At 45.2% G+C, this 19,829-nt stretch overlaps 1 protein-coding gene across 4 annotated transcripts in view; it reads right to left on the reverse strand.

Annotated features, from left to right (window-relative positions):
- The window catches only part of LOC147622916 (carbon catabolite repressor protein 4 homolog 3-like), a 63,866-nt gene extending 45,599 nt beyond the window's left edge, over positions 1–18,267 (reverse strand). For all 4 annotated transcript variants that reach the window (XM_086822529.1, XM_086822528.1, XM_086822527.1 and 1 more), the window contains exons 1-4: positions 18,083–18,267; positions 17,597–18,002; positions 7,411–7,574; positions 7,203–7,268 (exon numbers count right to left, since the gene is read on the reverse strand). In XM_086822529.1, the coding sequence (XP_086678655.1) occupies positions 7,203–7,268; positions 7,411–7,574; positions 17,597–18,002; positions 18,083–18,136 (690 nt within the window). In that variant the 5' untranslated portion in view covers positions 18,137–18,267. The remainder of the gene's footprint in view (positions 1–7,202; positions 7,269–7,410; positions 7,575–17,596; positions 18,003–18,082) is intronic.
- Between the last annotated feature and the right edge of the window lie 1,562 nt (positions 18,268–19,829).

The raw sequence follows: 19,829 nt of genomic DNA on the forward strand, positions 1-19,829 counted from the left end.
GGGAGGGGAGAGACACCTACAGAGGCAGATTACAGACTTCTTTCGACCAAAGATTGAGCAGTCAGGCCAGCAAGCATTGCAGCTAGCCCCAAAGTATAGCCGCACCAGAGGTACACTGATTGATCGCACTATAGAGCTGGGGCGGTCCAGGCGCCCCAAGATGAGAGGCCCATCTCGACACCGGCGGAGACTACAACAGAGGATCAGGACCATACTGGCACGGCATGGGAGACGTCCAGTCAGAGTACTCACCATGGAGGACATTGAGGATATCGACCGATGAGAGACATCTTTGGATAGTGATGTGTATGATGCTTGCCTTTGTTGCTGGAATTTTCCTCCCAGATGTTATCCATTAGGAGCTCCTAGTACCGTACTTTTCCTCATAGTTGTTAGCTTTTCTTACACAGACATTGTATCAGATCCACCAATTGTTGTAACCTTTTTGGTCTCATACGTCATTTTGGCCTTTTGAAGACGTTAATATATCATTTCATTTCTCTCTCTCTCTCTCTCATGTTTCTATGTTCTTAGTATTTTATGATGAGTTTCCATGGACAGTTTTGTATCACCCCAGTGACATAGCTATGTTTATGTTTTCTTTCTGTTTTATTTTCCATTCCATGATGAGATATGCCATGGACATTATTGTATCACTTTGGTCTCATAGGCCCATTGGGTCTTTAGTTGCTTTATTGGATATATTAACCGCCCCTCCCTCCCATCCATCCCACAGTAGTTAACCAAAGCCCTGTGTACTTTTTTTCTTTTGTATCCATTTGATGTCCATTGAGACATGATGATGATGTATACAGATTTTGTCTCATAGGCCGTTTTTTGGCCTTTAGAAGACGTTAATAAAATATCTCTCCCCCTAGCACTGTGGACTACCTTATGGGATCTCCGGCTTTGGCACACCTTATCCCTGACTTCTCCATTCCGCCACCCCCTTTTGAAGCTGACCATGCCTACCTCTCTTTCACTCTTACCTGCACACCACCCGTCCCTCCACCACCTCCCCCCATCTCACATTACACTCATGTCCTCTTTGATCACGAGCTTGGCCTTGTTTACTCCAACCACATCTACCGCCAACTCCAGGATGTGGAACCTATTGTCCCCCTATCCACCCTCACAACACAACTCACCACCATACTCCACACATCCGCCACAGCTTCTTTCATATGCACGCGGCGGTCTACCGCCAAGCCACCTTGCGGTTCCATGTCCCAGAACTGTTGGTATGATGACGAATGTCGGGCCACACGCTCCCGTCTTAAGCATGAGGTACGGATTGGGCAAATCACAAAGCGCCAAGCGCAACGGATTTCTTAACGGCTCACCCGACGCAAGAAACGGGAGTTCTATGCTCGGAAAGAGGATGAGTTATACCGACTTTTCTTAGGGCCGAACTGTAAAGAGGCATGGAGGAAACTCCGAGAACATCACCCTCCCACACCTATCACCTGCCCAGACACATGGCACTCCTATGCACGCTCCCTCTATCACCCATCAGCCACCCCCACCACCAGACCCCCGCCCCACCACCTCCACCTTCTTCACAAAGGGCATGGTCCTCAAGGCCATTCGCAGACTACGCAATGGGCGAGCCCAAGATCACGAGGGACTCGCTGCCGAGTACATCTCGCATGCCCATGATACCCTAGCGCCCGTGCTAGCCTACATGTTCAATAGAGCCCTTTGTGAAGGATTTCCACCCTCTTGATCCACCAACACCATCACCCCCATCCTCAAAGCCGGAGATCCACTTGATCCTAATAACTACAGGATGATCATGATTGGCCACACATTGGCCAAGCTCTATGGATCAGTGCTAGAGGCGGAGCTCAGTTCATTTGTAGAGAGCCAAGGATGGAGAGCCTCAAGACAGGCTGGCTTTCGGAGGAGCTACTCTACCCTTGACCACATCTTCACCCTCTGTGCCATCATCAAGGAGGGTAGAGCACGACACCAGAGGATTTACTGCTGCTTTGTGGATTTCCGCAAAGCTTTTGATACTGTACCCCGAGCCCACCTCTTACACCGTCTACAGGAGATCGGAGTCCCATCTGACATGGGTTGGAGCATCATCGCCCTCTATGAGTCCGTCACCAGACGAGTGAGAGCCCCAGGAGGTACATCACAGGAGATTTCCAGCACCATTGGGGTGAAACAGGGCTACGCTCTATCACACACTCTTCTCGGCCTCTACATTGACGAGATCTCGAGCTTCATTGATGGATTAGGCGGGGCTGGTCCCACACTGGCAGGCATATTGATCCCCATACTACTTTATGCAGATGACATCGTCCTCCTCTCAGACTCAACCAAAGGGCTTCAGAGATAGTTGGATGCCTTACATGACTTTTGCACTCAGCGGGACCTCTTTGTTAACCTTGATAAAACCAAGGTAATGGTCTTCAATACCTCCCACCCAGTCACATCCAGATTGAGCTTCACATATAGAGGGGATCCTATGGAGATTGTCTCATCCTATGTCTACCTTGGTGTCACTTCAGTGGCCCACGCTTTACCATGCTTCCCGTAGCACATGCCAGAGTGACGCGGGGATATGCAGCCTTGAGCTTACTTGAGCCGCAGTGCTTCCACGCACATTTCCAGGAGCCCAGGACAAGGACCATATAGTGGAGGAAGGGGAACTGAATATTCAGGAGGGTTTAAGGACTGACCTAGCTTGCTCTCTCCCTCTTTCACTCTTGCACACATGAAGGCATTAAGTAGGAGTTCTCCATAGCTTCTTCTCCTCTTTTCAATTCCCCTAGCTTGTGGAAAGCTCCACTTGAGTGACACAAGTGGTGGAGGACAGCGGCCTCACATCGAGGAGTTAACCCTCATTAGTGTTGGCTAATATCTAGTTCTTGAACCGATCCTTGCATGTTCATTTTGTTGACCATCTTTGGTGTTGACTGTTGTCGGGCGGACATACTCTATCTACTACCCAAGCCTGCCTGATTTAACTTGCCAGCACCGAGGACGGACGTGAATTAGGGAGGGGGGTATGTTAACCACACTGATTAACATGATTTTCAAGCATGGTTATACTTCATGTAATTCATTTTTATGTAACCGTGCTAAGCGCTTTATGTAAAAGATATATGGGATGACCGAGCTGACGACTTATGTTATGCCATCCATGAAGATAAGCCTAGGTGTACATAGAGCTAGAAGAATCGATTTTGGGCCCCCAATTGAAGAATGGGTGGCCGACCATTGTAAAAAGAGAGCTCATGAATATAAGTGCCTTATGAAATATGAAAAGAGACAATCCCATTTTCACAATTGAGTTTCTCTCTCTCTCTCTCTCTCTCTCTCTCTCTCTCTCTCTCTCTCCCCTACCGCGTAGCTGCCGCTCCCTTCCTGCTCGTTGCCCACCGTGCGACTACTGCACGATTGCTGTGCGCCCCCCAGCTGATCGACTCCACCCTCCGCCAAAACCCCCCCCCTCTCTCTCTTCGCTTCTCTCTGTTCGCCCGCTTCTCTCTCTTCGCTTCGCTTCTCTCATTGCGCCCCCACAAGCTCTTATCTTCTCTCGGCTCGCCCCAAAAGGACTCGGCCATCTCTGTCTCTCTCCTCGTAGCCCCCTCCCGCCACTCTCTCTCTCTCTCTCTCTCTCTCTCTCTCTCTCTCTCTCTCTCTCTCTCTCTCTCTCCCTAGTTGCTGCTTCCGGATGCCGCAGCCAGAGGGTTATGCAGTGAGTGGAAAGGAGAAGCTTGTATGCAAGCTGAAAAAGAGTCTTTATGGGCTCAAACAGGCACCAAGGGAATGGTATCATAAATTTGATACATTCATGAAATCCCAGAAATTCAGGAGAAGTGACATAGATCACTGCTTATACACCAAGAAAGCTTTGGATGGTAGTCTATTGATCCTCATCTTCTATGTTGATGATATGTTGATTGCCGGGAAATCTCGTAAGGAGATGGATGCCTTGAAGCAGAGGCTGCATCAAACCTTTGATATGAAGGATTTGGGTGATGCAAATCACATTTTGGGTATGCGGATACTTCGGGACAGAAATCAGCATATGTTGTATTTGTCTCAGAAGGAATACATTGGCAAAGTTTTGCAGAGGTTCAATATGGACGGGGGGAAGAAGACTAGTACTCCTTTGCCTCCATATGTGAAACTCAGTGCTATGGACAGCCCACAGTCAAATAGTGGCAGGGCTGATATGGCCAAGATTCCGTATGCTTCAGCTTGTGGCAGTCTCATGTATGCCATGGTTGCTACTAGGCCGGACATTGCATTTGCAGTGGGAGTAGTTTCTAGATACATGGCCAACCCTGGCAAGAAGCATTGGGAAGCAGTGAAAGGTGTCATGAGATACCTTAAGGGCACACAGGATATGTGCATATGTTTTAGCAAACAGGATGCATTAGTGCATGGTTACACGGATTCGGATTATGCCAGTCATCCAGATAACCGGAAGTCTACTACCGGTTATGTGTTTACATTCACAGGAGGTGCTGTGTCATGGATATCCAGGATGCAGAAGTGCACTGCCTTATCTACTACTACAGAGGCCGAGTATATTGCAGCCAACAGAGGCTTGCAAGGAGGCATTATGGCTATCTCGGTTAGTGGTTGATTTGGGTTATACAGGGGATATTCCATTGTTGCATTGTGACAGTCAGAGTGCCATCCAGTTGGCAAAGAACCCTGTCTTTCATGCAAAGACGAAGCATGTGGATGTGAAGTATCACTTCATCAGAGAGGTGATAGAGAACAAGCAAATTCAGCTTGTTAAGATTCATACGGATGACAACCCGGCTGATCTGTTGACAAAGAGTTTGCCTCCGGAGCGGTTTGCTCATTGCAGACACTTGATGGGCATTGGATGAGGCCAGTTTCAGCCTTGATATGGCCTTGTATATTATCATGTACATGCTGATTTTTTCTTTTCCTTTACTTAAGGGCACTTTGCCTTTAAGTGGGAGGTTGTTGGGGTAAAGGCACTATGCCCACCCTTATAGTGTGTACAAGCCCATAAGTTATAGTACATAGTACACTTAGTACTTTTAATGTACTTAAGTGCACACTGTGTACTAGTGCAATATACATGTGTGATAGGGGAGTCACACACTCATTCCCATGAGTTGACTTATCCCCACAATCTCTCTCTCTCCCTTGTTGTTTTCTCTGTGTATGTCTCCCACATGAACTCTGTGTATGTCTCCCACACATCAGAGAGTCCATTATCAGGAGCAGACGCCCGACTGGCAGGGAGTCCACACAGAGACAGATTACTGACTTCTTTAGAGGGACTACCCGGGAGGACGCCCGACAGCCCAGCAGTGGGCACCCCGTGGGACTCTAGTTGAGAGAGCTATCCAGTTGGGCAGATCCAGACGCCCGAGGGTTGCAGATCCTCACATCAGAGACGGTGCCTACACCAGAGGATTCAGAGCATCATTGCAAGGCATCGGGCTCGTCCGACCAGGCATCTCACTATGGCAGATATCCAGGCCATCCGGCAGAGACCCATGCTAGAGCTCCTAGGATGGTTACCACTCCAGCCATATACTGTTGTACTCACTGTCACTTTTGTACTCCCCCATATTCATGTATTCATGTATCCATGTACTCATGTACCCCATTTTGACTAGTAGCATTAGCTTCCCACTCTCCCTAGTTGCTGCTTCCGGATGCTCCCTACTGATGTATTGTAGGGCTAGATACTTACCTTCAGCTCTTTCTTTTCTTTTCGAGATAGTGTATCAGATGTCACATGGTTGTAACTTTGGTCTCATAGGTCACTTTGGCCTTTTGAAGACGTAAATATAACATTTCATTTCTCTCTCTCTCACACACACACTCTCTCTCTCTCTCTTGTGGCTATGGTGGTATAGGGGAGGTTCTCATTGCTTACCTCTATGTCTTTTCCTTCTTCTTCTTGTTCTCTCCCTCTTTCACTCTTGCACACATGAAGGCATTGAGTAGGAGCTGAGATCTCCATAGCTCCTTCTCTTTTTGCTCCTCAGCTAGCTTGTAGAAAGCTCCACTTGAGTGACACAAGTGGTGGTGGAGTGAGCCCTCGAGAGGTGTGACACTCGACAAAGCCACTGCGTTATGCAGAGCTCGATGCTTGACGCCCCAGACCCATGGCCCTCGGCCACGGCCATGCCACCAGAGGAGGATCCGGGCCATCATCTCCCATCATCGCAGGACCTTCTCACGCCAGCTCAGTTTTACCACCTTGACACAGCGGCCCATGAGGGATGTATTAGGGTGATATGAGAGCTCTTTGCTCATGTACCTAGATCAGATTTTATAGTTCTAGATTTTTGTTATCTTTCTTTATTACTATTTAGCACCCAGGATGATGTACCTCATGGATATGATGTAATCTTTTGGTCTCGTAGGTCATTTTGGCCTTTTGAAGACGTTAATACAACTTTCTTTCTCTCTTTCTCTCTCTCTCTCATCTACCTCCCAACGAGGGCTCCCACTACAGAGAGCCTCGGAGATCAGAACTGCGAGGAGACCGCGACTACCAGGACACAGACCACCACTACTCCATCAGGCCCAATCTCCCCAGATCCAGGCATGATACCATAAAGCTTTGGACAAGAGAGTCCAAAGGCTACACAAGGGCACAACAGATGTGAGAGTCCTCCTCGCCCCACCATCTCCACTGGATAGAATTGGTAGTATACCACCCATCATGATTGTACATCTATAGCATGCTAGACAGTGACTGCAGAGTGAGCTGCATATGACTAGGATTAGCTTTTCATTTCAGTTTTTCTTTCCATGGTACTCAAGACATGGACTTGTTGTATATAGATTTGTCTCATAGGCCAATCTGGCCTTCCGTAGACGTTAATATATCTTTTCTTTTCTTTCTTTCTTTCTTTCTCTCTCTATACCTCATGGACGTTTTGCATCCCCCATAGCTTTTTCACATGTACTCCCACAACAATATATAGAGTGACATCGCCCATATACAAGGATCTTTTAGAGCTGTGCAAATAAAATGCAGCAGATTTATGAGAGTAAGGAACCATGGTATTTTCTTCTCCTCCACTCCTCTGGTGCTTTGCAGCATAGTGCCCTCAATTGGTCGAGATCTCCCTACCATTTGGTTTGAGATCTCCCTTTGTATGATTTTATATTACTTAATAGAAGTCTCTTTTCTTTGTGGGGGGGGGGGGGGGGGTGAAAGAGCACTAGACTCAAACCTTGTATAAACCAACATAGCCTCTTGATGCCAAGTCCTCTTCTAAATCATTGAACCTGTCAACCTCCTATCAAGGAAAGAAAGATTAAAAACCTTTGCAAGCTGAAACCATTGTAGCAGCAAGAATCTCAAGTAAAAGTGACTAATCTTCAGCCAGCTCTTCTAGAAACCTGAATCAATGGAATTCAAATGTGATACATTGAACATACCTGAAAACAGATTATGTCAGGGGAGCATAAATCCAGTTCTTGTAGAACTTTCCTCTTCCGACTACTCCAACTTAGAAGATCATTGGGCACGTATGGATATAGAGATCTATGCTGGCGAGCATATGTTGCAGCAAGAATATTGAACGATGTAATTACAAAACTTTCTGTAAAATATTCAAAAGACAGAAGCATTTTGAAATTGTTGGACTTTTCAGATCAAAAAGCCATGCTACCAGAATTCAAAGGCTTATAACTTAGAACACAATACAGCACCAAGTGTGTACCAGGGAAAAAAATGATAGCCTTTTGAAGATTGTTCATCATTAGCCGAATCTTAAAGCTACAAATTATTTGAGCATCATATTTGGCCTTATTTGTCTATCAATGTGGGGAAAAACAGTCCAGCCCAAAGAGCATCCACTTATCACATATTTTGGACAAGATTTGAAGTAGCTGAGCATTTTAAATACTTGAGCATTGATCCCATCAAATCATAAGTGGCATGAATGCTCACAACGTAAGGTTGTGGCAGGTAGGATCAGCTAATAAACCTTTTAAAACAAAAACAATCATGGGGGAATACGCATGTGGCTTCTTAAATCCTCTTTATGGGAGTAATGCTACGACCCCTACCTGTGAACCGTGTAATTGCCTTGTATTTTGACGTGTTTTGTGGCATGTGCAGAGGTGGTAAGTGCACTCAAAAATCCTTGTATTAGTTGTAAAAATGCTTTGTAATGTTTATAACCTTTGCCGGTTCACATCCATTTAAAAATGGGTCGAAATTACTTCTAAAATGCCCGAGGCCCAACTTGGTGGGCACCCAGTTTGGGCATCCTAGTGGCCATTGGGCACCCTATAAGTGAGGGGTGCCCACCCAAGTGGCCATTAGTTGGTGTGGGCAACTCAAATCTCATGCATGACTCATTTTCACCACTCTGGTAAGCAAATGGTCACTTCTCTCCATCTCTTGCTCAAAAACATATTTCCTCATACGAGCTACACTCATCCATTTGCAAATTCAAGCACATATAAGTGATCAGCATCATGAAAACGGCTCTCCCTGCGCTTTGAATCACCAAGTCAACCTCAAGGTCCTGTATGGCTGCCATATCAATAGGCTAAATTGAATGGGATGTGTGCACAAAACTTCGGGAGGTGTGCCACATGTCACGTGAGCCCTACTACATTTCTCCCTATCAAATGTAATTGTCATTGGCAAACCACGTATAGGGTACCAAAGGCGAAGAAACAAGCAAGTGATATCTTCTGACATGGCCATCTTCTTGCACGGAATGAGCAGGCAAAACTTATTGAACCGGTCAACAATCGTCATGTATTCTGTGTTCTTGGATCCAAATGCTGCTAGAAAGGGTCCTCCAAAATCCATGTTGATATAGTGGAAAAGTCTTGGAACTGGCAAAGGTTGCAGCAACTTGCCTGCTTCGTATTAGGAACCTTAACCTTTTGGCAAATTTGACATGACTGGACATGTTAATAGACATCCCTTCGCATTTTCGGCCAATAAAATGAATGCTCTAACTTCTCCCATGTATTGTTGATATTGCAGTGACCTCGGACAAGAGAGTCATGGACATCGTGAAGAAGAGCCTATCGCTTTTCCCTTAGTATGCAGAGCTGGTACTTGTAGAACAACCAGCCATCCTAGATGGTACAGTGGCCTAGTTTTGACTGATAGGCCAATCTATACCGAGTCTCGAATTCCAAAGAATCTTCATAATGTGCCTTCGTACTATCTAAATTCTTTTCCTGTATTTCGAGCACAAAGCCTCCTTTAGAGTCTGAATGGTACCTTTGCGACTTAGAGCATCGGCAACGGGGTTATTTTTGCTAGGATTGTATTCAATCATATCTCCAAATTGCTGAAAAATATTCATCTAGCTTGTCTGTCACTCCATTGGACACTAGACATGGTTTGCGGCCATTTAACTGCACGATGATCTGTCTTAACTATGAATTCCCTCCCATGAAGGAAAGGTTTCCAATGCTTAAGAGACGTCATCACCCCCAATAACTCAGTCATATACTGAATAGTTCTCCTTTGCGAGATTCAATTTCCGACTATAATAAGGCACTCGGCACCCTTCTTGCTGGGGCACAACTCCTATGGCCAAGTTGCTGGCATCGGTAATCACCTCAAAAGGATCATTCCATGAAGCCAATTTGAGAACTAGAAAGTCGGAGGCAGTTTTCTTCATTGCATGGAGTACCTCAAGTGCGTTGCCCATAATGGACACCACCTTACGACAGTCATCACGCCCTTGAGCAAGTCTATAATATAAGAGATGTTGCAAGGTTGGAAAACTTGTCTATGTGGGAACTGTATGCTTGACAGAGACTGTTACATGCACTAAGGTTGATCGTGGTAACACACAATAGGACCTTCTTTATGCCTTTCTGTACAAATGTTGCATTGATGTGACGATGCCAGTGTCACTGTGTACCCCAGTGTAGGGGTACAATCTCTCCTGCTTAGATTGGCGCCAAGTTCAAGGCTTCCAAATAGTCCGCCAATAACTAGGGGTACTCTTGAAAGAACTCTTCATCCAGCCATGCCGCTTCATGGGTTCCTTGGTTCTTGAACTTCGTATAAAGCTGTTGTATTCTTTGACCGGACCATGCTTCCATCTGTGGAGGAGAATTTGTTTTGGCTCCATGACTTCTGTCTCGTCGATCATATCTGGTTGTTGCTCTTCTAATACAGCCTACAATGCTGGACCTACATGTTGCTTCAACCAAGAAACATGAAAGCCATCACTTAACTTTAACTTTCCGACAACTTTAACTTTTTTTGCGAAAGAGATCCTTCAATTAGTTAAAGAAAAAATAAACCACGAAAGGCTAAATACAAACTCACCTCATATAAGGGCGAGAAACAAGTGATCATAAGGGGAAGAGATGCTTCTCCTCCGGCTAGCCGTTTTATGAGGAGAAGGCTATCTCATATAGGGAGAGAAAGAAAGAAAAAAAGAAAGATATATTAAGCGTCTACTAAAGACCCAATGGGCCTATGAGACCAAAGTGATACAATAATGTCCATGGCATATCTCATCATGGAATGGAAAATAAAATAGAAAGAAAACATAAACATAGCTATCTCACTGGGGTGATACAAAACTGTCCATGGAAACTCATCATAAAATACTAAGAACATAGAAACATGAAAGCAACATCAGCTCCGATTAGATGGTATACCACTCTCTAAATTATCAAGCATGGGGCTAATGAGTATGGCCGAGAGGTCTCCCTCAGTTATGTCACGTGGAAAGGTAGCTCGATGGTGGTGGAGCATGTCCTGGATCTGGAGCTAATGGCGGTGATCCTGGCCGAGAGGGGAGGGAAACAACCACACGGGTGGTCTGTAATGCCAGATGGGGTCACCGCCCCTATCTGTGAAGAAAGGGTCAGGCCTCCAAAGTCTCAAGAAGGCTTCCTGCCGCTTCTGCATGCAGTCAGAACCTCCCTGCAGCTTTCCACTGACCGCGGAGGGTGTGAATGACATATGCTCCTAATGGTCTCAGCTGGCGGAGTGGGTTCCCTCGATGACCTCGCTACATCTAGCATGCTAGATGTGCCAGGCTGCTATGCTACTGCAAATCTCCCATCGCTGGCATGAGCCTGGTCACCAGACACCTGCAGGTGGGGCTATGACTCGTACTACTGCAATACGATGGTGGGAGACCGGAAGGGCAAAGCCTTCCCCATCCTCCTCGTAAGTCCTGACCACTCTAGTCTCGATGCCCCAAGGGACAGTACCCCAAGTGATGATCCGGAATGATGCCCTGTCCATAGCGAAGATGCGGAGAATCCGCTACCAAATCTATTGAGCCTTCGGGTAATCCCAAAGGCAATGTCGCTGAGACTCCTAGAGGTGGCCACACCTCAGGCAAGCTGCCGACCAACCTGCGAGCGACTGCCAGCCAAGTACCAACAGCCAGACTCCTGTGTACCATCAGCCAAAGGAAGAGAGTGATCTTCCTCGGTTGAAAGCTGTCCCAAGGCCTCTTCCAAAAATCTGAAAGGAAACGCTCTGATAGGCCATGAGATTGCCAGTGTGCTGCTGCTGCCGATGTGTCATCTATCTCCGGCATCTGGATCCTGCGGCCGAGCCATGTTGTATATGCAAAGAAAGGAGCATCCAGAGTCTCCACCCGATCTATGGGATCGTGCCAAGTCCACTCTCCAAGGTCCCATTGCAACCGCGTGAGAGGTCGGCACTCCCAAATCCATAACCGCCAAAATCTCTCCCTGGCCACCTTGGCTGGTGCTGGATCTATGTGCCATGCCGACAACTTTAACTTTGAATGACAGAAAACGGGCTAAAACTATGGAATGAAAACTTGGGACAACACTTGCCCACTTGCTTTAGCCAATGTTTCATGATGTGGAGATATACCCAATCCCCTTCCTTAGTGTTGACATCTCGCCTGGATTTGTTGGCTTGCCGAGTATAAGCTTCCTGAGCTTTGGCAAGGTGCTCCTTAATTGACTCAATGATCTCCGAAAATAATTCGATTGTCATGTTGGCCTCTAGAGATGGTGATACCTATCTCGTCAAAAGAGATGAATCTATCCACAATAGTCATGCACTGTGTGTTTCTAGATCCAGCTAATGCGGGAAGAGGGCCTTTGAAGTCCCTCTCGAATAGGCAAAGGCTGAAGTAACCCTGCACGTTTCGTATGTGGAACTTTCACCTTTTGACATATCTGACATGCTTGGACATATTGGTAGACATCCCGGGCCAATAAAATGACCTCTCTATTTTCTCCAAGGTACTGTTGATACCTCTATGACCTCCGACAAGAAAGTCATCGACATCATGGAGAAGGACTTGGCGCTTTTCTTTGAGTACACAGAGACGGTTCTTGAAAAACAACCAACTATCCTATATACTATAGTGGCCTGGTTCTGAACTAAGGACCAACTCATACTAAGTCCCAAATTCTTTTGAATCCGGATACTGTGCCTTCATGCTGTCCAAGTCTTTGTATTGAATTTCCAGCACAGTGGACTCCTACAATGTTTGAATCGTGCCTTTTCGACTGAGAGCATCAACAACGGGGTTATTCTTACCAGGGGACATTCAATCATTCTCCCAAATTGTTGGAACAATTGACTCCATCTGGACTTCTTGTCACTCCATTGGGCACTAGGCATGGTTTGCAACCATTTAAGTGCCTAGTGATCTGTCTTAACTGTGAAATCTCTCCCGTAAAGAAAGTGCTTACAAAGTTTAAGTGTGGTCATCACCCCCAAAATCTCTTTGTCATATACCGAACAATTCTTTTTGGCATTATTCAACTTGTGGCCACTAGCCTACCATCTTGCTCAAGAACAACTCCAATGGCTAGGTTACTGGCATCGATAATCACCTCGAAAGGATCATCCCATGATGCCAACTTTAAATCTGGTGACTCAGAGACAAATTTCTTCATTGCTTGGAATGCCTCCAAAGCCTTGCCCACGAGTCTTCACACCCTTGAGCAAGTCAGTGAGAGGTGCTGAAGGCCGGAAAACTTGTCCATGTGCGTGTTGTAGGCCTAACAAAGACCCACAATGAGCGGATTTCCTGGACTGTTTTGGGAATATCCCAATTGAGAATGGCCTATATCTTTTCAAGATCAAGGCTAATATCTAATGAACTAGGTAATGGATTTCCAGTACTCCAAACTCACTCTTCTTGGCATTGATAAACAACTCATTATCTTGCAAGAGTTGCAAAACCTTTGCAAAATCTCGCTCGTGTTGCTCTGCAGTCCCTAAGAAGAGCTAGAAAAATGAAGACGCATTTGCCAATGAGATCCCGAAAAACCTAAGATATCATCTTGTTGAACGTTGCTTGGTGCATTGTTGAGTTTTAAAGACATCACCACGAAATTCATAGTGGCCACGCTCAATCCTAAAGGCAGTCTTCAGAATGTCGGCCTCAAAGATCTGAACTTGATGGTAGCCACTCTTAAGATCTATCTTAGAGAAGATTTTTGCACCATTGAGTCATTCTAGGATGTACTCTATTCTGGGCATGGGGAATCTATTCTTAACTATCAGCTTATTTAGCGCCTCGTAATCCACACATAAGCGTGAGGTCTTATCCTTCTTTTGGACAAACAGTATGGGAGCGGCAAATGGGGAGGAGAAAGGCCAAATAAATCCAACTGGAGTAGCTAGGATAACTCTTGCTCCAGCTCGCTCTCTGATGCCTTAGAAAGGTGGTAGAGGAACTTGCTGGGAGGCTTTGAACCAAGAACCAACTCTATGCGATGGTCCTAGGTCTACTAGGTGTGAGGTCATCTCGTAGCATAATGTTGTTGTATTGAGACAAAATACCAACCATCCTTGCTCCACTGCGGGTGTTTTTTGAACTGCATTAGACTGAGAGCAGACATAAATCAACGCACACTCTGCTCCTTTCTTATGGCTCATTGGGCCTTCATGTGGAAAATGAGAGGTATTCCAAAAATGCTCCGATCCCCGCGAATCATGATGGGCTCAGGAAAACCTTCAACGATAGTTTGTCCTGCCTGAATCAGGAATGGGTGCATACTGTCTGAACCATTGGATCCCAAGGATCATGTCACACCCTAAGAGAGGGGAGACGATGAAATCCCACTGGCATGTTGCCTTCTGAACCTGAAAGTCAAAACTATTGAGCTTTATGAGAGAGGTGTGTACGTAGACCAAGTGTAAACCCATCCACATCTAAATGATAAGGAACCAAGGTACAGCTCATTTTGTTTGCCAACTGCGGAGAGATGGCATCCTCAGAACTGCCCATGTCGAAGAGGGCAATGAACTGTTGTCCCCTTGCAATGCCATAGGCATAGATGGGAGCCTTCTTCTGTCCCTCAGCCTCACCCTCCTGCTTACAAATTCCTAACTGGGTAACCTAATGTTTGTGTCTAAACCTCTAATGAATTGTTTTAGCTTATCTTCTTCCTATATAGCTTATCTTCTTCCTATATACCCAACTACTCGGCCATGGTAATGACCTTCTTGGAATAGGTCAAAACAAGGAAAGCACCCTAAGTGAGTTTGTAGAACTTGTCCTCAAGATTGGTCATATACTGCGGTGGAAGAAAACGGGTTTTCGGGTCAACCTCGAAAGTAGTTCAACCAAATTGGAATTATTGGCATGTGAGGGGGTCTATGTGAGGTTGTGACCGATGCTGCCACCAAGTAACAGCTTCCCCAGTGAGTTGGGGTGCTTCCACATGGACTTTGTCTTGTGGATCTGTAATTTTAGCTAATAGAAAATAGTCAGTCAGGCACAAGCTACGTAGGTCAACCTCCAATCCATATAGGTCAATCCGGAGCTAGTCCTCTTAACCCACTTGGAGAACCCCATCATATAAGTACATGTAGTAGTCAACCATAGCTATGGGCAAGTATTTGGGCGTCAGTACTTGCCGAAAGTAGTAGAGGGAGCTTAAGCAATAGCCGACAATAGCATATGGGGCAGCAGCACTTTGCGCAGCATTAAATGCTGTTTGCTCAGCATTAAATGCTAATTCTAGCATTATCTGTCCCATAAAAGCTGGCTGACTGCAGTTGCCTCAGCCGACCAGCAGCCCCGAGCCCCATAAAAGCAGTCACCTAGTACTCAGCATAAATCATCAAGCAGAAATCAAGCAATCACATTAGAATTCAGTTCATCCTCTCCACGCAAACATTGAAGCTCCTCTTCAGCATTCAGCCAGCATATGTGCAGTCCTGTAGCTATCTTGCACTTGCATAAGTGGCCCAGAAGAGTATTCTGCGGTGCCTTGGATTGGTGGATTCTCAGCAGACGTACGATCTTCCTCATCCTTGCGTTGGGCAATCATAACTCTTGTTCTCAAGCATTGTACAGAAGTTCTCCAAAGAAGTGATATAAGCAAATACTCCTACTTTGGTGGGGCGGGGGGGGGGGGGGGCTTTCAGTGGGTATTTGGGACCCAATATTGTGTCGTCTATATTCTCTTACTCAATTAATAAAGAAGGCTTTGTTGTGTGTTACCACGGTCAACTTCAGTGCATGTAACACATTGAGTACAGACACACTCCCAAGGCTAGCACTTGAGTCCTTCCAACAGTTAGCAGAGACCGGGAATGGAAACTATCAATTGTGCTCACTAGAGGCGGAGACAGAGTAGCATTGCATTTGCAAATGCCCCATATATTATCAGATCAGAGGGAGATTTCATTGCCTTTTCACACAGATGGATTTGGGCCACTCGCCCGAGTCATGGATTACCCTTATCAGAGATGTCTTGGACTATACCTCATGGAGCTTCGCCGACACAAACATGGACATGATGCCCCCCATGCCTCTACCTCACAGTCCTCTATCACAAGCTTCTTTGCCCCCCTGTCAAGAGAGCAATCTTGGACGATATAGGGAGGCCACAAAGAGGGCCTCATCCATACGTCAGGCAATGCCTTCCAATAGCAACCCAGCCACCCACACTCAGGTTCCCCGAGTATCCATCAAGAGAGCACTCTAGATGTGGACGGTCAAACGATCGAGACCGACGAGACAGAGAGCACACTTCCCTCGTTAGTCTTAGATCCGGGAGATACTCCAAAGACACCGCATTACTTTCCCACAAGAGGTGGATATTGAGGAGCTCTACATAGTTGTTGAGGAGGCTGGATCTCCAGTCTCCAAGATGCCACCATGACCACTGAGCTTCAGTCTCTAGTTGTACAGGCCATACCTCAGTTAGCCACTACTTACTTGTCTGTAGCTGATGTTGTTCATTTTCATTCATGTTATTTACCAGGATCATTGTAACCCATGTATAATTTGTAAAATATTTTTGGTAACATAGACCCTAGTCGTCTTTTGAAGACGTCGATATGATTTTATTTCTCTCTCTCTCTCTCTCTCTCTCTCTCTCTCTCTCTCTCTCTCAACCAGATGGCCCCCAACCCCAGGGATCTCAACCCTCCACTCATCAATTGCTGATCCAAGATGTCCTTCAATGACATGGGGAACATCTCCCATCACGGGTGGGAGATAGCACCGCCGCCTTATGATCTATTCTAGAGGATGGTATCATGAATGACCCCATTAGCATCAGCCACGTGGCTACCTATATTATATTCATTGACACATGTTTTTAGCATAGGTAGCTAGTTTCTTTTCAAGTTTTTTCAAAGACTCTGTATTTCAAGATATTGTGCTACTATTTGGTCACATAGGGATATGTTACACGCCACGTGGATCACCATTGGTCAACTAAGAGTATCACCTCACCATTTGCAAATTGAGCTTAGGAGAGCATAGGGCATATCCCCCAAGAGCCGTGGATATGGAGAGTATGCGTGACGGGGGGGTGGAGAGAGAGGAGCATTATATGTTCAAATGCCCACCATTCCAATTTTTGTTTCAAAATGGATTTTGCCCTATTTCATGAGTGATGCAGTATGAGGACCGGAGATGCTTGGGTCTATACCAATGAGTTTTGTGCAGAGCCCAAGTTTTACCCGAAGATCCTTATGGGATTGGAGCAAAGGGATGTGGAGTACTCCACTACTGTGCATGCCTGAGGCAGCCCTAGACCAAGAACGCAAGGTAAACGGAGCGGAGCTCACGACCAAAAGAACCTTTTGTATGCTTCATAGACAAGTATCCATGAATCAGATCTAATATCCAAGAACCATTGTAAATATAGCATGTTTAGCAATATACGGTAGTTCGTGATTGCATCTCTTGCCTTCTGTGTATTTGCAAGTTAAGTAGGATTAGCATTAATCTCTCTTGCTTGGTGTTAATCAAAATCACGCTTATGCAATGCATGTAACACTTGTATACAAGATAGGATGATCCATTGTTTTCATCATCTACTCCTATTGGGCCTATTGCAAACCTACAAAGATGGCCACAATGCACCGGCAATAGACTAGCTTGCAAAGGTGAAGCATCTTAATCTATGATACACTTAATTTCAAAGTCAAGTATTCCTATGGTGTAAAGGCCATGGAAAACTCTAGTAAGAATAGTGATGAACCTTGTTATTTGAAATACACCTTCAATGCAGAGAACATATAAACATTGCCATTTTGTGAGGTCTCAGATGAGATTTGTGAAGTGCTAGCAATGCAAGACATAAGCCGGGTGATGAGACTTAAAGTTTGAGTTCAATGTAACAAAAAAACCATACTGCCTTCAGGAGAGATTACCTTGAGGAGGGTTCTTTCCCGGGTGTAAGGCATGCTGCCAGATGCGACGGGCATGGTGAGCGGGAGAATCTGCTGGTTCCGGGAGTGCTATTTGCTGTTGTTTCTGTGCCAGTTGCTGCTGCTGCTGTACATTGTTGTTGTGGATGCTGCTGCTGCCGCCGGTGGAAGTGGGGAAGACCCCAGGGTTCTTGTGGGATGCCCAGGTTCTGGAAAAATAGTTCTCACCCTCATTGTGAGTTGGAACTAATGAGGATTCGGGGGAGAAAGGGACTACGTAGTCCTCCAATTCGAAGTCGAGCTGCCCACTCCGTTTCTTGGCCAGCCCACGCATGGACTCCGTCGCCGAGCAAGGGCTGGTGTCCTCGACTGCAGCTGCCCCGCTCTTCCACCTCCGGAACAACGCCGTCTGCCACAGCAAACACAGGAAATGTGAGTGAGCCCTTTTGGCCCCGGCACAAATGGCCCAAAGGAACAGAGAGACTTAACGGCGTTCCGAGCCTGCCCATCCTTAATGCAGGAGATGCTTGTGGCAAGCCGCATTGCAACTATCCAGAGGGCCTCCTGTTCTCGCCACCTCTTCTCTCTCTCCCTGCCGCAGTGCAGGCTGCTAACCCCTCCCAAAACCCAAACTTTGACAAGGGTATTTTCCGTGGAAAATATTTTTTTTGGTCGAAGACGGGAAATTGTATTAAAGGTAAGTAGAGTTATACATAAGGCTTCTTTTTTTTACCAATAATTATATATATATAACAGCAAAAAGTTCATTACATCAAAATAAAGCCCCTTTATCCCTTCATCCCACATCTCTATTCCCCATTGTTTAACAAATTACTTACCATATTCCATCTATCATCCTCATTAACAAAAGAGGATTGCTCCCAAGACACTTTGTAGTCTAGCAATATACAACCTCCATTAATACTTCTGTGGTGCACCCTCTAGGGGTCTGTTTTTCCAACACCTCTCCCTTACCTGACCAAATCTTGATAGTGGGTCTTGACCCCACTGGGTTCTCTATGAAGGCCACAAAAGTATACACAAGGCTTTTTATCAAGACTAGTGGAATGGCAGTAGGAGCTGGGCACACAGTTCACCTCTATGCATTATAATCCTTCCTCCTCTTTCTCACTCCCCTTAAGCATTGTCACATTCTCTCTCGGAACTCTCTCTCTCTCTCTCCCCCCCACAAACACACACACATATAAACTTTCTCTCTCTCATGGAGTGTAGTTGATCGAGGTCTTCTCGTATATATGTACATAAAAATAGTATATGTGTGTGTACACCTTTGTATATATAAATAATAATTGATATAAATAAATAGTATATGTATACGTATGTATGTACATATGTATGTACATACGTATGTATGTACATACGTATGTATGTACATATGTATGTATGTATATGTATATGTATGTCCATACATACATACATACATATATATGGGAGAGAGAGAGGGAGGCGTTTAAAAGATATATAAATGGAGAAATAGAATGGTTTTATGAGTTGGATTGTACACGAATAGAATGGTTTTATGAGTTGGATTGTACACGAATATCTTTTATGTATTCAAACCAAAAGGTAAGACCATTTGCAAACACAATTTTCAGCTTAGCCGATATATGATAGATTAAATATAGGCACAAACCTATGTCTCTTTCTCTCTCTCAAAATATCATGTGGTGTCAATAAACAACTTGGTTCAATAAATGAAAGCAAGCTTCAGTTACAATGTGGTGTCAATAGACAACTTGGTTCAACAAATGAAAGCAAGCTTCAGTTACAATGTACAATATTTTCTCATCTTAGGATTGAAGAATGAATGCAAATGTGTACAACAATTTCTCATTTTAAGCTTAATTAAATGTGGGTAACCTTAAAAAATGAGGAATAACCCTACATCTAATTACATTCAAATGGTCCTAGACCTTCTTTGTGCCCATCTTTTGCCCTTGTTCTTCCCAAGTCTTAACAATTCTTAAAATAGTTGCAGAATGCATGCAACAAAAATTCATTAGTATTTGCTCTCAAAGAATATAATTTATCAAACCGCCAAATTTAACTCTCACAAATGAAATTCGCAAAGATAAGATTATGTGCTTACTTTTCTTAATAAAAGATTGTGCAGCTTAACATGTGATGCATGAACTTTTCTTGGAGTTTGGAGTCTACCAACATGCCAAGAGGGGAATAATTTAATTGTTCCACATCGTCTTTAGAGATGGCAACT

Source organism: Cibotium barometz, chromosome 28 (genome assembly GCF_041138505.1).
Source record: "Cibotium barometz isolate CiBa-2024 chromosome 28, ASM4113850v1, whole genome shotgun sequence".
In the NCBI taxonomy this organism is placed as follows: domain Eukaryota; kingdom Viridiplantae; phylum Streptophyta; class Polypodiopsida; order Cyatheales; family Cibotiaceae; genus Cibotium; species Cibotium barometz.